General features: G+C 57.0%; 7 protein-coding genes across 7 annotated transcripts; 5 read left to right on the plus strand and 2 right to left on the minus strand.

The window, feature by feature from the left end:
* Nucleotides 1-1,436: 1,436 nt before the first annotated feature.
* PSEUBRA_004559 (Nuclear pore localization protein NPL4) lies at nt 1,437-3,617 on the plus strand (the record flags this gene model as incomplete). Its single annotated transcript, XM_016438074.1, has 1 exon — nt 1,437-3,617. One exon carries the CDS (start codon nt 1,437-1,439, stop codon nt 3,615-3,617), a length of 2,181 nt encoding a protein of 726 aa, XP_016291634.1.
* A 287-nt stretch (nt 3,618-3,904) lies between these two features.
* PSEUBRA_004560 (uncharacterized protein) lies at nt 3,905-4,873 on the plus strand (the record flags this gene model as incomplete). Its single annotated transcript, XM_016438078.1, has 1 exon — nt 3,905-4,873. One exon carries the CDS (start codon nt 3,905-3,907, stop codon nt 4,871-4,873), a length of 969 nt encoding a protein of 322 aa, XP_016291635.1.
* Nucleotides 4,874-5,017: 144 nt separating this feature from the next.
* On the minus strand, nt 5,018-6,142 carry PSEUBRA_004561 (RNA recognition motif domain protein; the record flags this gene model as incomplete). The annotated part of the gene is made up of 1 exon (XM_016438117.1): nt 5,018-6,142. The coding sequence occupies one exon, from the start codon at nt 6,140-6,142 to the stop codon at nt 5,018-5,020; it is 1,125 nt and encodes a 374-aa protein (XP_016291636.1).
* Nucleotides 6,143-6,452: 310 nt separating this feature from the next.
* PSEUBRA_004562 (Tim10/DDP family zinc finger) lies at nt 6,453-6,900 on the plus strand (the record flags this gene model as incomplete). Its single annotated transcript, XM_016438104.1, has 3 exons — nt 6,453-6,483; nt 6,588-6,769; nt 6,862-6,900. 3 exons carry the CDS (start codon nt 6,453-6,455, stop codon nt 6,898-6,900), a joined length of 252 nt encoding a protein of 83 aa, XP_016291637.1.
* A 516-nt stretch (nt 6,901-7,416) lies between these two features.
* PSEUBRA_004563 (NADH ubiquinone oxidoreductase, F subunit, iron sulfur binding) lies at nt 7,417-9,138 on the plus strand (the record flags this gene model as incomplete). The annotated part of the gene is made up of 2 exons (XM_016438098.1): nt 7,417-7,429; nt 7,625-9,138. 2 exons carry the CDS (start codon nt 7,417-7,419, stop codon nt 9,136-9,138), a joined length of 1,527 nt encoding a protein of 508 aa, XP_016291638.1.
* An 893-nt stretch (nt 9,139-10,031) lies between these two features.
* Nucleotides 10,032-10,427, plus strand: PSEUBRA_004564 (uncharacterized protein; the record flags this gene model as incomplete). Its single annotated transcript, XM_016438097.1, has 1 exon — nt 10,032-10,427. The coding sequence occupies one exon, from the start codon at nt 10,032-10,034 to the stop codon at nt 10,425-10,427; it is 396 nt and encodes a 131-aa protein (XP_016291639.1).
* A 643-nt stretch (nt 10,428-11,070) lies between these two features.
* PSEUBRA_004565 (General substrate transporter) lies at nt 11,071-12,981 on the minus strand (the record flags this gene model as incomplete). Its single annotated transcript, XM_016438111.1, has 1 exon — nt 11,071-12,981. One exon carries the CDS (start codon nt 12,979-12,981, stop codon nt 11,071-11,073), a length of 1,911 nt encoding a protein of 636 aa, XP_016291640.1.
* Between the last annotated feature and the right edge of the window lie 542 nt (nt 12,982-13,523).

Genomic DNA, 13,523 nt, shown 5'->3' on the forward strand with positions numbered 1-13,523 from the left:
CCCAGCGCGCGAGTCCTGCGCATCGCAGCTGATTGTCACCTTACTAATAAAAGCGGTCCCCAGTCTCTCATCATGTTCACCTTTCTGCTCATGAACGAATGAAGACAGCATTCGGGAGAGGTGCGGCTGGCTGGTTGTGCTTGGCGACGTGCTTGTGTTGGGCCACGTTTGTTTTTGGCACTTTCGCCGGGATCGAGATCAGCTCAGCCTGCTCGGCGCGCTTTTCTGTGCAAAACCCGTAAGAAAAGGAAATTCAATTTCCCGTTCGAACCCTGAGCGCCTGCCGATGCACCGGCGGTCCTCAGATCTGAGCCTGCCAAAAGTGGGGGAGAAGCGACCGCGTGGTTGGCAGCGTGCCTCGTCCCTGACCAACAAAAGGCGGCGGCGAGGTCATTCGGCTGTCCGTCGTCCGTGTGATCATGCTCTCATGATTGACTGTGCCCCTTGAACGACCTCCCTCTTGGTAAGCCAGCCTACGAGGCTCACTGCGCCATTGTAAGCAGAGCTCATCCTGAAATCGAGGCACGGGAGGGCGGCTAAATTGAATTTACCGGCAATGCCTAGGGATGAGTGAGCTCATGGTGGGACGAGACCTTGTGCGAGCTGTCACACGGGGCCTCTTGTTCGAGCTCTCCTCGAGCAGACAGACAATGTTCATTGAGCCAGGCAAGCCTCGGTCAGGCTCTGTTCAATGTCAAATAGCGTTCCAGAACTGATAGGCAGGCGGCCGATCTAAGTTTCCCGCATGCAGAACCTCGACTCACGAACCTCCGCGGACCAACATCTGGCATCGCCAAAAACCGTGCTTCTGCCAATCAGCGCGCGGTCATTTCGCCGACTTGGTTGCTTGTCTGTACGATGCTCCCAGCTGTCATTCAATGTATCATTCGTACAAGAGAGACATCGTCTGCTCTCATTGTCACATTGACCGACCTGCCTTCTGGCAGCAGCGAGCCGTATTGCACTTAAACGTCATGTGGCCGGCTCGTCGTGGGGTTTGCGAACAAACAGCCTTATCTGCTGGTGCCGTGACTCGACCGGCATGCTCAAGCACCTGATCATCGCCGGCTTCATTCTCTCGCAGACGGATGTCCCTCTTCCGACCTCGCATGATTGGCAGAGCGCTCTTCGGCGAGCTCGATTTTTTGCAAGATGTTAGGGCAGCAGCGTCCCATGCCGAAAAGCCGCAAAGTCTCTTTTGACCTAACATTTTGGAAATTTGTGATCGTCGACGCGTGGACCCTTTTTTGGGCGCAGCTGCTTCCTCTGACGAGCCAAAACCTCCACTTTGATCTTCTCACCTCGCATCGACCATCCTTCTCACCTTCGACTCAGCCTTCGACGCAAGTACGAACAACGTCGACTACCGTCATCCGACAGCAGAAAGCCTCGGAACAGCAGCCGCTGGGATCCAGCTGCTCTCACCTTTTGCCATCATGATCATTCGAGTACGCTCCAAGGATGGCAACTTCCGCTTCGAGCTCCAGCCCACCGACGATGCATCCCTGCTCATCGCCAAAGTGCTCGAGACCATGCCGAGTGCGGACCCAGAGTCGCTCACTTTCTCCAATCAGCCAAGGGGCGGCGAATTTGCCGCCAGTGGTCTCAAAGGAAGCACCCTCGGGGAGCTAGGCATTGCTCATGGTCACCTTCTGTTTGCTGCGTACAAAGAGAGCGCCTCCGCAGCTTCGAATGGCGATGCTGCTGCACCATCAGCTCCGTCAACGGACGCGTCTTCTGCTCCTTCCACCTCCGCAGCCTCATCATCGTCGCAGCTGCCTTCATCAGCTCAAGCACGACCTAAGAAACCATGGGAGCTCGCAAAGGAGCACAGTGTCGACACCTACTGGGAGGCACAAGAGGGCAAGATCACCCGCAAAAAGGACTCGCAATTCTGCAAGCACGGTCCCAAAGGCATGTGTGACTACTGCATGCCTCTCGAGCCCTACGACTCCAAGTATCAGTCCGAAAACAGCATCAAGCACCTCTCTTTCCACGCCTACTTGCGCAAGCAGGACATCGCCACCAACAAGCCCAGCCAGTCCTTCATTCCGCCACTTGAAGAAGTCAACTACACCGTCAAGAAGCCTTGCCCGTCTGGAAGTCATCCAAGCTGGCCCGCAGGCATCTGCACGAAATGCCAGCCTTCCGCCATCACACTGCAACGACAGCCTTACCGCATGGTGGATCACGTCGAGTTTGCGCATCCAGATCTCATCGAGAACATTCTCACCTTCTGGCGAAGCACAGCCACGCAGCGTTTTGGCTTTCTGCTTGGACGCTACGAAGCCTATCCAGACGTGCCTATGGGCATCAAAGCCGTCGTAGAGGCCATTCACGAGCCACCACAGGAGGGAGAGCTGGACGGTCTCACGCTGGGTGTGCCTTGGGAAGAGCAGCCCCGCATCGAGAAGCTCGCCAAGCTTTGCGGTCTCGAATTTGTCGGCATGATCTATTCCGACCTCAGCCCTGCCGATCCTACTCACCAGGATCCCTCGTTGGCCGGCAAGGTCGTATGCAAACGACACAAGGACAGCTTCTTCCTCTCTGGCATCGAGACCGTCTTTGCCGCTCAACTTCAACTCGGCAACCCCAATTCATCCCGCTTCAGCGCTTCCGGTCGCTTCAACTCCAAATTCGTCACCTGCATCCTGAGCGGCACCGAAGAAGGAGCTATCGATGTATCAGCCTACCAGATCAGCGAGCAAGGAATGGGCATGGTCCAAGCGGATATGATCGAGGCCAGTGTCAACCCCAACATCATCCGTGTCAAACCCAGCGAGGGCGAGCGATACGTCCCCGAGGTCTTCTACCGCTACACAAACGAGTACAAGATCGACGTTAAGGAGAGCGCCAAGCCCACCTTCCCCGTCGAATACCTCATCGTCAATGCTACCCACGGTTTCCCTAACGCACCCAATCCGACCTTCCTCAGCTCCAAATTCCCCGTCGAGAACCGACCAGGTCTGCATGATCAGGACCTCACAGTTGCATTGACCAGCATCGGCAAGATTGTTGGGCACAAGGAGTTGTTCCCTGTTGGGGACGGTGTTGAGAGCACCAAGGGCAAGTCGCGGGCCGACGATGATCAGGTGCGGGATAAGCTGGTCGGTGCTCTGAGCGACTGGCACCTGCTCGCTTTCCTCGACACTAGCGGCTTCCTCGATCAAGACGATATGTCCGCCCTCTGCCGTCTGGCCACCACGCACGACTCGGGCGCCGCACTCGATGCTCTACTCCTCCGCCCTGGATGGCAGACACTCATGGCGCTAGCCCGTGAACATGCGCCTTCATCCAGTAACGCAAACAAGCCTGCCGAGCCGCCCAAGGACCAGTTCACCTACGATGGCGGCATGGACTCAGACGACGACATCGGCTTCGACGATGCCAACGAAGACTTTGACGATGGCGACGATGACGATTCCGTCCAGCTTTCCCACGTTCGTCGTGCCTCTGCCAGCAGGAACAATACCAGCGACACGGACGCTGCCACCGCTGCAGCAATCGCAGCTGCCTCGGCCGATGACGGTCCCGCTGGTGTCAAGGTCTGCGCCCACTGCACCTACCACAATGAGCCTAGTGCCTCCGACTGCGAAATCTGCGGTTTGCCCCTCTAGCTAGTCGCAATTTCATCTCGTTGTCACCCACTTTAACGCTGCGATTTCGGTGTGTGCTTGCTTGAGGTTGACAATTGGAGGTCGACGAGCCCACTTTCATCCGGGCAGGATGGCTGTCCCACACGCCGATGGACTGAACCGGACACGCTTCATCAAGATGCTCGAGTGAGCAGAGTTGGGCGTTCTTCGAGTCGACGCCGACGCCTCTGACGCAGTATAAGAAGAGCGAACGGTTTTCTCTTTCTTCCATCTCTTCTTGCACCTGTCAGTACAAGGATCATTTCGCGATGCAGCTTTCTTACCCATGGCTTGCCCTTGTTGGCGCTATCACCCTCGCTCTTCCCCCCTTCGTCACTGCGGACGACCAAATCAGCGACCCGAACCTGCCCGTCATCCGCCAATTCAACATTGTCCTCACGGACAACACCAAGGTCTCTGACCTCTCGTGCTGCATGGGTCTCTTGAACGAGATCCCCTCGGTGGGTCAGTACAAATGCTTCCCTTCGCAGGCGATGCAGATGTCGGATGCTCCTGGTTCGCGTCGACTCGGATTACAGTTCTGCCACCACCTTCCAGGGTCTACGCCTGACGACGCCTCTGGAGCGTTCAAATCCGTCTGTTCGGCGGGTCAGGGGGAGCTGATCACGCCCGACAAGGGCTACTGTCCGCAAGTGTGGCCGAATTACGACGAGAAGTATGTCAAATCTGCACCGCCGGCTGCTGCAGCAGACCCTGCTCCTGCCCCTGCTCCCGCTCCAGCCGTGACACCGGACAAGGACGGCAAGGACACCAACGATCCAACTGGCTTCAAAGACGCGGGCACATTCCACTACACCCTCGTCGACTACGCCATCACCCGCGCTATCACCTGCTGCAAAGCCACCACGTCCCCCATTGTCAAGCCCAACAAGTACAAGTGCGCCCAACGTCACACAACCCGCAAGATCTTCATGCAACAATGCGCCAAGGTCCTCCCCACCATCACGAACGGCAAAAAGCTCAAGGGCTACACGACGATCGATGGCGATGGAGGGGACATAGTCGATGATGAGACCAAGAAGAAGTGCAGTGGCATGTGGACCAATGCGATGAGCTACACGTACGGGTTCTGTCAGTTGGACTATGATGGCGCGAGGGACGAGGCGAGGAAGGCGTTCGAGGCGGATTGTACGGCCAAAGGTGGAGAGGTCAAGGAGCCCCATGATGGAATGTGTCTGTGGAATGTCGACGATGCTGCGGACGCCAGTTCGAACTAGGTATACCGTACGATTCTGACTCTCACTGTTTATGTCCACTCGCGTAACGTCGTGCTCTTAGAACGTTGTCAGCTCCAAACAGTGTTCATGCATCAAATCGTGTGCGATGATGGTATCGATTGAGCAGCTGGAATAATGCAGACCCTACGAAGTCGGAGCGACACGAACCGCATTCGCACCGGTCGCCATAAATCTTGGCATCTTCCTCTCCCGTCCCGCGTTCCTTCCCCACCCCTCTTCCTTCTCCTGCTCCACCGGCCTCCTCCTCTTGTTCTCCCTCTCCCCACCCTCCGCACCGCCTCTCCTCTTCCTCTCCTCGTTCTTGGGTGCTACGTGCTTCGCATGCAACTTAGCCCTCTCCTTCTCCAATCCGGCGTTTTTCGCCTTGATCTTCTCCTGTCTCGCCTCGCCCTTGCCTCCACCACCGGCGGTGAGTTCGACATTGATCTTCCTCCCCTCGAGCAGCGTGTGGTGGAACTTGAGTGCTTTTCGTAGCGCCTCGCTGGTTTGAAATTCGACGAAAGCGCATCCTTTCGATTGAGGTTTGGTCGGGTCCAGCGCTTTACCTTTGGCGATGGATTTGCGCTTCGACGCGGGGAGCGAGGCGAGCGCGTTCGGGTCGGCTTTGCGGGTGAGCAGACGGACGGTGGGGGTTTCACCGCACGCTTGACCAAAGTGCTTGGAGATGTACTCGGATGTGGTGCTGAACGCCATGTTGCCGATGAAGAGGATGTACTTGTTGTTCTTGGCGGTGGGTTCGGATGTTGAAGGGGCGGACGAGACGGTTTCCTCGGCGGCTACTTCGCCGTCGTCGCCGAACGTCGTCTTCTTCGCAGGAGCCGCAGGATCTGGTTTGGACTTGGACTTGGACTTGGTTGATTTGGCCTTGACGTCGTCTTTGCTCTTCGCTTCCGGTGCTGGTTGCTCAGGGGTGACACCGGCTTGAGCAAGCGCTTCCGCTTCGGCTGCGAGACGCTTGCGCTTCTTGTTGCGCTTCTCTTCTTTGACGGGTGCTTCTGCTGCTGATGCCTCGGCTACTGGTGCGTCCGTTGAAGTTGCCTCTTCCGACGGCTTCGAAGGTTTCGATGACTTTGATGACTTCGATGACGATGTGGATGTGGATGCTTCCGGTGCGCTGGAGGCAGGAATGTCCTCGGGAATGTCATCAGGGGTGGCGGGGTGATCCTCAACGGCCGATCCTTTGCCTCGCTTGCCCGCCTTGAACTGGGCAGCTTTCTGCTGCTTCTTTGTGAGCTTTTCTCCAGCCATTTTTGCGAGTCCGCCTTGATGTCGAGTTGACGACGGGACAATGAGGGGGAGGATGAGGATGATAATGCTGCGAGTGTTCGAAGTATGGGAGCAGGGTTGGAGTGGAAGGAAGTTCAGGGTTCAAGAGAAATTCTCAGCTGCAAGGGAACGGCAAATTTTGGCTGGCGGCCCTCCACGCCCCTGCCTCGCCTAAGCATGACAAATCCAGCTGAGTCTGAGAAGATTTCCCTCGAGGGGTCCAAGCTCTCCACATCGTCCTGCTTGTCTGTCGTTCATCGCACCCACCATCATCCACGATCACACAGACAAGATGTCCGGACTCGCAGAAGCTGATCAGAAGGGTAAGTCAACCTCAGTCCTCGCCGCTGACAGGCAAAGGAAAGGTCCGATCGGAAGCAGACAGCTGACGAAATCGTGACGATCGTTTCACTGGTCGCATTCGCAGAGCTGCAATCGTTCCTCGACGCAGAGCAGGCCAAGGCCCGTGTGCAGTCGTCGATCCACACCTTCACAGACCGATGCTGGGACCAGTGCATCAAGTCGTCCATCGGCTCGAGCTTCGGTCGTGGCGAAGAGGCGTGCCTTAGCAACTGCGTTGAGCGTTTCTTAGATACCAGCTTGTTCATCGTAAGTGTGCAGCTCGTCAGTCAAACGATCTTCACTTCGGCAGCTCATATTGATAGCTGATACGACTAAAACTTCTGATACGGCTTCCGCAGGTCAACAAGTTGCAAGAGCAGCGAGGACAGATGGGTTAAGCAAGAAACGCAATACACACCACTCTCCATGTACCAACATCTTCAAAAGGCCCAATGCAGCATCCTACTAGAGCTTCTGCTGATATGGTCATGATGTTGAACGTAGCTATTGGCTTCGATCGAGCGAGCATGTCTACATCGCCAGGGCTCTCATTCAGGCAGCATGAGAGAGTGTGGTGTAAGAATCGTTGGGAGGCAGCGAGATTATCTTCCACTTTGTTAGACCTTCAGCTGTCGAAAGTTGGAAAATCGCGCGGCTCCGAAATTGCAGGTGAGAATTGAAGCTCTGGTGATTGGCAGAGACAGTCGCGCGCTCTGAGGGAGAGTGCTTTGGTCAGCAGCTCGCTACGTACGGGTCAAATTGGAAATTCTCGAGCTTAGCATAGCGCTTCCAGAAAGGCAGTCGCCGTCAGTGCCACCGCCAGAGACAGCCGTCGACAATCTCAAATGTCAGTCGACGCCATCGCTGTTTGTTGACGACTCTTCACCATACCCTAATCGCATCAACCATACATCATGCAGAGAGCTAGTAAGTAGACTCGCAAGCAGCAGTCACGAGATCCTGCACCTGTTTCAGCAGATCACTGACAACCGATACGCTATCTCCTCAACGCAATCGTCCACCACTCTCATGAATCATCGCCTTCACATCGACTCTACTCTACTCCACCGACTCGACACTACACTCCCATCGCATCGCCATAAATAATCGTCGCAATGACAGGTCTGGTCGCTCGAAGCGCCGCTCGCTCGGCCAAGAGCCTCAACAATGTGGCCAAGGTCGCCTGCGCAGCCCCCTCGCAGTCGCGTGGCCTTGCAACCGTCACCGACACTCCCGTTCGCTCCCACGGTGGTCTTCGTGACCAGGACCGCATCTTCCAGAACGCTTACATGCGCCACGATCACGGTCTCAAGGGCGCCAAGGCGCGTGGTGACTGGCACCGCACCAAGGACATCCTGCTCAAGGGCCACGACTGGATCATTTCGCAGATGAAGGAGTCCGGCATGCGCGGTCGTGGTGGTGCTGGTTTCCCCTCGGGTCTCAAGTGGAGCTTCATGAACAAGCCTGGATGGGAGAAGGACCCTCGACCCCGCTACCTCGTCATCAACGCCGACGAGGGTGAGCCTGGTACCTGCAAGGACCGCGAGATCATGCGCGGTGACCCGCACAAGCTCATCGAGGGCTGTCTCGTCGCTGGTCGCGCCATGAACGCTAACGCCGCCTACATCTACGTTCGTGGCGAGTTCTACCTCGAGGTGGCTCACCTGCAGCACGCCATCAAGGAGGCGTACAAGGACGGTCTCATTGGCAAGAACGCCTGTGGCTCGGGCTACGACTTTGACGTCTACGTGCACAAGGGTGCGGGTGCGTACATCTGCGGTGAGGAGACGGCGCTCATCGAGTCGCTCGAGGGCAAGCAGGGCAAGCCTCGTTTGAAGCCGCCTTTCCCCGCCGACGTCGGTGTGTTCGGTTGCCCCACCACCGTCGCCAACGTCGAGACGGTGGCTGCTGCGCCCACCATCATCCGCCGTGGACCGGCGTGGTTCGCTGGCTTCGGCCGCGACAAGAACCAGGGCACCAAGCTGTTCGCCATCTCGGGCCACGTCAACAACCCCTGTGTCGTCGAGGAGGAGATGTCGATCCCGCTCAAGGAGCTCATCGAGCGTCACTGCGGCGGTGTTCGTGGTGGATGGGACAACCTGCTCGGCATTGTGCCTGGTGGATCGTCCGTTCCCATCCTGCCCAAGCACAAGTGCGCCGAGGTGCTGATGGACTTCGATTCGCTTCGCGAGAACCAATCCTCTCTTGGAACCGGTGCGGTCATTGTGATGGACAAGAGCACCGACGTCGTTCAGGCCATTTCTCGTTTCGCCAAGTTCTACAAGCACGAGTCGTGCGGTCAGTGCACGCCGTGCCGTGAGGGCACCACCTGGCTCGCCAACATGATGGAGCGCTTCGAGGAGGGTCGTGGCAACAACCGCGAGATCGACATGATCTACGAGCTCACCAAGCAGATGGAGGGTCACACGATCTGTGCGCTCGCCGACGCCGCCGCTTGGCCCATCCAGGGTCTGCTCCGTTGGTTCAGGCCCGAGATCGAGGAGAGGATGAGGCTGTACCAGGAGAAGAACGGTCCTGTGCTCGTGGGTGGCAGGAGGTTGAAGGACATGGACCCGGATTACGCCTTCCCGGCCAACATGGGTCTGCCCGTCTCGCCCAAGGCTCTCACTCAGTAGTTATTGCGTGTTAGATACTCTTTCAATCGATGTTTGCTTCCAGAAGAGCAAGGGCGGTTGCGTGTGAGCTGCGAACGGAATTGTACGAGCTACGATCACATGCGCCGTCACCGCAGCTAGACTGGGTGTTAAGGTTCAGCAGATACTGCAACAGCGAGGCGCTTATGCTTTACACACCGCAGTGGCGCGGATCGAGCCCGTTCAATGGCATGTCCGATGATCCAGTTGAGAGGCTCAGACGAGCAAGACGAGATGTCACAGCGACCCAGCGGATCGAAGAGTCGCACGAGAGAGAGGTGAAGATGGTGCAAGTGGCTGGACCAGCACGTCTTACTCACGCCTTAGTGATCTCTCCATTGTGCCGAGTCTGCTCGTCACCAGACTCTCGGACTGTCACAAGCTGAAGACCCTTGGGTGGAATTTTCCTGACATGATCCAAAGGCCGCCCCTGGTCGGCGAATTTCTCGCTGTGGAATGCGCGCACGAGTGACGTATTTGGCGAGGAAGCGAGCATCCCCCACACTGCAGCCACAAACGCCTCCACAAGGCTCGTTACACAAGCACACACCGGTGATGTAGCCCAGGAGAGGATCTCGGCAGCAAAGCCACCTTGTCTAAATTGAGCGTCACATGGGAGGCTGCCGCTGACCAACACTTTTTCGAGAATACGATGTCTGTGCGCCGACGGTGGGTTCGTGCTGTCAAGAGCTGTCAAGGGGTTGTCATGCAGTATGCCGTTTGTATATAACCCTCCGTGTCGAGTCTGCTTCCTCACCATCACGCACAACGACCCTCTACAAGCAACTTCAAGCACTCGCACGCATCGACGTACACACGCACACATTTCTTCCACGTTTCAACGCACATACACGAGCACCCCATACAAACCCACGATGCTGTCTTCAACCGCACGAATTACCCGTGTGGGTCTGCGCACCCCCACGATCCGCAGCATCCACACCACACCCCGCCTCCTCTCCGCACGACCCGATACAGCCTCTGGTTTCCGAGAAGACCGTGCTTCTGGTCCCATCCCGGGAGCCCACCCCAACCCGGAGATCAACGTCGCCCGCACCCGCTCTACCGTCCGCGTCCTCGTCCCCTCCGTCGCCCTCATGGCTGGGTTTATTGGATGGTGGTTCTTCGGCCATTCCGACCGCGATTCCAGAAAGGCCACCATCAATGTCGGTGAAGATAGGGAGATTAACAAGTTGAAAGGTAGCAAGCACCGCGCTGCACAGCAGCTCAAGGAGGGCGTCAGGAACGCCGACGGCTCACTCAACGCCTAGATCAACGTCGTCGAAGTATAAGAATAAGAAGAACGAAAGAAGACACACCTGTATCATTAGCACCGAACGAATTGCTCAATCCACAGTTCTTGCATCGCATCTACTCCCTCCTAGCCCGTTCGACGACTGTGGAACAGATGCTCAACCTGACGTCCTGCATCACAACGACTCATCTGCGCTGCCAATCTTGCGCGCAGTACACACCGATGTCGCCGACTTGGAGCGAAGAAAAAGCTCCCTACAGCCTGGCAATGTTTACGAATCATGCATGCTTGATTGAGGTCCGTGACTGAAATGCTATCTTCTGATGCTATACTAAGGAGCGAAAACGAGGAAGCAGGAACGAGTGGGCTGAACAAACCGCACGAGCATAAGCCGGAAGAGGAGGAACGAGCAATCGCTCATCAAAGGAAGGCCCTTTCGATCGGGAGGACAACTTACCGCAACCGAGCAGCCATCCTTATCGCTCCCACTCCATGTCGTCCTCTTCGCCCTCATCGCCGACCACAAAGGCCGATTCGTCCTCGGTTTGATAGCGCAATTTCCTCAGCGGGATCGCGTCACTATCCCCGTCCTTGATGGTCAAGGTGCCTTTCCTACTGCTGCTGGTGGCTGCTCGCGTCGATTCGAAAGGGCCAAATTCCTAGTGCTCATCCCGTCTCACCTCTTCGTACAGGCTTCGGTCAGGGGTGGCTTCGCGCTTGCCTCCGCCGAACAACCTTCCGACCCATCGCAGGGGCCCGACGGCGCCGAGACCGAAGAAGGATTGGGCGGCGCGTCTTTCTTCGGCGGCTACGCGGGCTGCTGCTGCTCGTGCGGCGCGTTCCTCTTCCGATTGCAGACGTGGGTGGCTCGAGATCGAGCGGCGGATGGGACGAGGCGTGAAGGGCGTATCGGTTGAGCCATCGGCGCTTGCACTGCGACGTCGCCTGTTGGTACCGTCGGTGTTCTCTTCGTCATCATCGTCGGAGTCGGAGCTGTCCTCGTCCTGAGGCACGTTGATCTCGTCGCCGAACAGCGCCCCAATCTCCTCTAGCGGCACACCGGATGTCTCTGGATAGCCAAAGTACACTGTGATCAGCGCCAGCAGTGCAAAGAGCGCCAGAATCAGGTACAGCCTCCAGCCGATCTTCTCCATGAGGATGGGCGTCAACTCGCCGACCAGCCAATTGAACGACCAGTTGGTTGCGGTCGCCAGCGACGCACCCTTTGCGCGGAAGGCGAGAGGCATGATCTCGGGCGGATAAAGCCAGGGGATTGGACCCCAGCTGTAGCCGAACCAGGCGTTGAACACGATAATCGAGCCGACGACGGCTTTGGGGGTGTAATCCTGGTCGAGGTAGAGGAAGTACCCACAGGCGGTGAGAGCGGCGCCGCAGCCAAATGCGCCGGACATAAGGATGTTGCGACGTCCCCACAGGTCGACCAGGTACCAGGTGGGGACGGTGGCGAGCGTGTAGATAATGCCATTGACGCCTGCCATGAAGAGCGCATCGCGACCGATCCAGCCGGCCGACTCGAGGATCATCGGGAGGTAGTAGCAGACGGTGTTAATGCCGATGAGCTGAGCAAACATTTGGGAGGACATGGCGATGAGCGTGCGGTAGCGGTACTGGGTGAACATGCGCTTGTACGAGTTGTCGCCTTGCTTGCGGAGGTAGAGGACGTTCTCCTTGATCTCGCGGAACTCGAGCTTGGCACGAGGCTCGTTGGGATCACCTGCGCCGTGTAGGTCGGCGAGGACACGCATGCCTTCCTCGTCCATGTCCTTGTCGAGAAGCCAACGAGGAGATTCAGGGAGCAGGAGGGAGCCAAAAGCTAGCGTGGCACCAATGATGACTTGGAGACTGAGAGGGAAGCGCCATGCGAGGTCGCTTTCGAGGTAGGATGCTCCGTAATCAACCCATACACTGCTGGCATAACCGATGATGTTACCAGTGAACTCGATGCAGGCAAGCCTTCCACGGTTCTCCGCTGGCGAGATTTCGCTCTGGTACGTGGGCACCACCATGGAAAGCATTCCAACTCCAAAACCTGCCACAAGGCGACCACAAAGCATGCTATCGTAGCCGGACGTGAAGGTCTGGATGGCGCCGCCGACCGAGAAGATGACGGCGCCCCAGAAGAGGATGTTCTTGCGACCGAAAATGTCCGTGAGTCGACCACAAGCAAGACTCGTAACAAGCGCTCCGAGTTCGAGGATGGCGACAAGAGTGCCGATCTGATAGGAGTCAGGGTGACCGAAGTAAGCCTTGAAGTAAGGACTCGTGATGATGCCGCTCATGACGCCCTGATCGTATCCGAAGAGAAAGACGCCTAACGAGGCGAAGCAGGTGACGAAGAGCATGAGCTTGTCACCCTTGATCCCGATCTTGGCAAGTGGGGACGTGTCGTGGTCCATCGACACCTGTGGGGCGCGAACGGTGCCATTGGAGCGAAGGGAGCTGGCGGTATTGGATCTTTGTCGCTTGTGGCCGCTCTTGCGGTTTTCCTCTGTATTTCGCTCGACCTCGCTGGAGGGTCGGGTCGAGGATCGAGAGTGATTGGCCGACATGATGGGTATATTGGGATGACTGCTCTTCGATCCGCAGTGGTAGCCTATTCGACGAATCAAGGGGCCATAGTCGTGTATGGACGAGAGGTGAGATCAGCCGAGGAGGAAGGCTGAGGTTGTATGCCGATAAATGTGCGTAGTCTTGGCCAACAGCTCTCGACAGCAAGCTGAAACGACAGGTTGTGTCTGCAGCCCTGACAGTAGCTGAGCCTGAGTAAGTGATCGTGTGATGGAGAAAAGGAAAGATGAAGCAGAGGAGAAGAGACTCAAGGTTGGAGTCGGTATGTGACTGTTTCGAGTGCGGGGTCAGCAGAATTGCCTTTCTCGGCAGGTCACTGTGCAGGTTGACCCTGACAGGCAGTGCAGCTCAGCCAGCAGCTCTGTGTGCACGGGCGGAAAGATAAGAGACCTCCCAAAAGAAAAGCGATGTAACAATTTCAACTGATTCCTCCGCATCGCGAACGCGTCGCCTGCAGCTGCACAGAGTGACTGTGACTGCGTGCCGCTGTGCTGCTCTTGACTTTGGAAAGTGACAAAAAGTG

This window comes from Kalmanozyma brasiliensis (assembly GCF_000497045.1).
Source record: "Kalmanozyma brasiliensis GHG001 unplaced genomic scaffold PSEUBRA_SCAF3, whole genome shotgun sequence".
NCBI lineage: Eukaryota > Fungi > Basidiomycota > Ustilaginomycetes > Ustilaginales > Kalmanozyma > Kalmanozyma brasiliensis.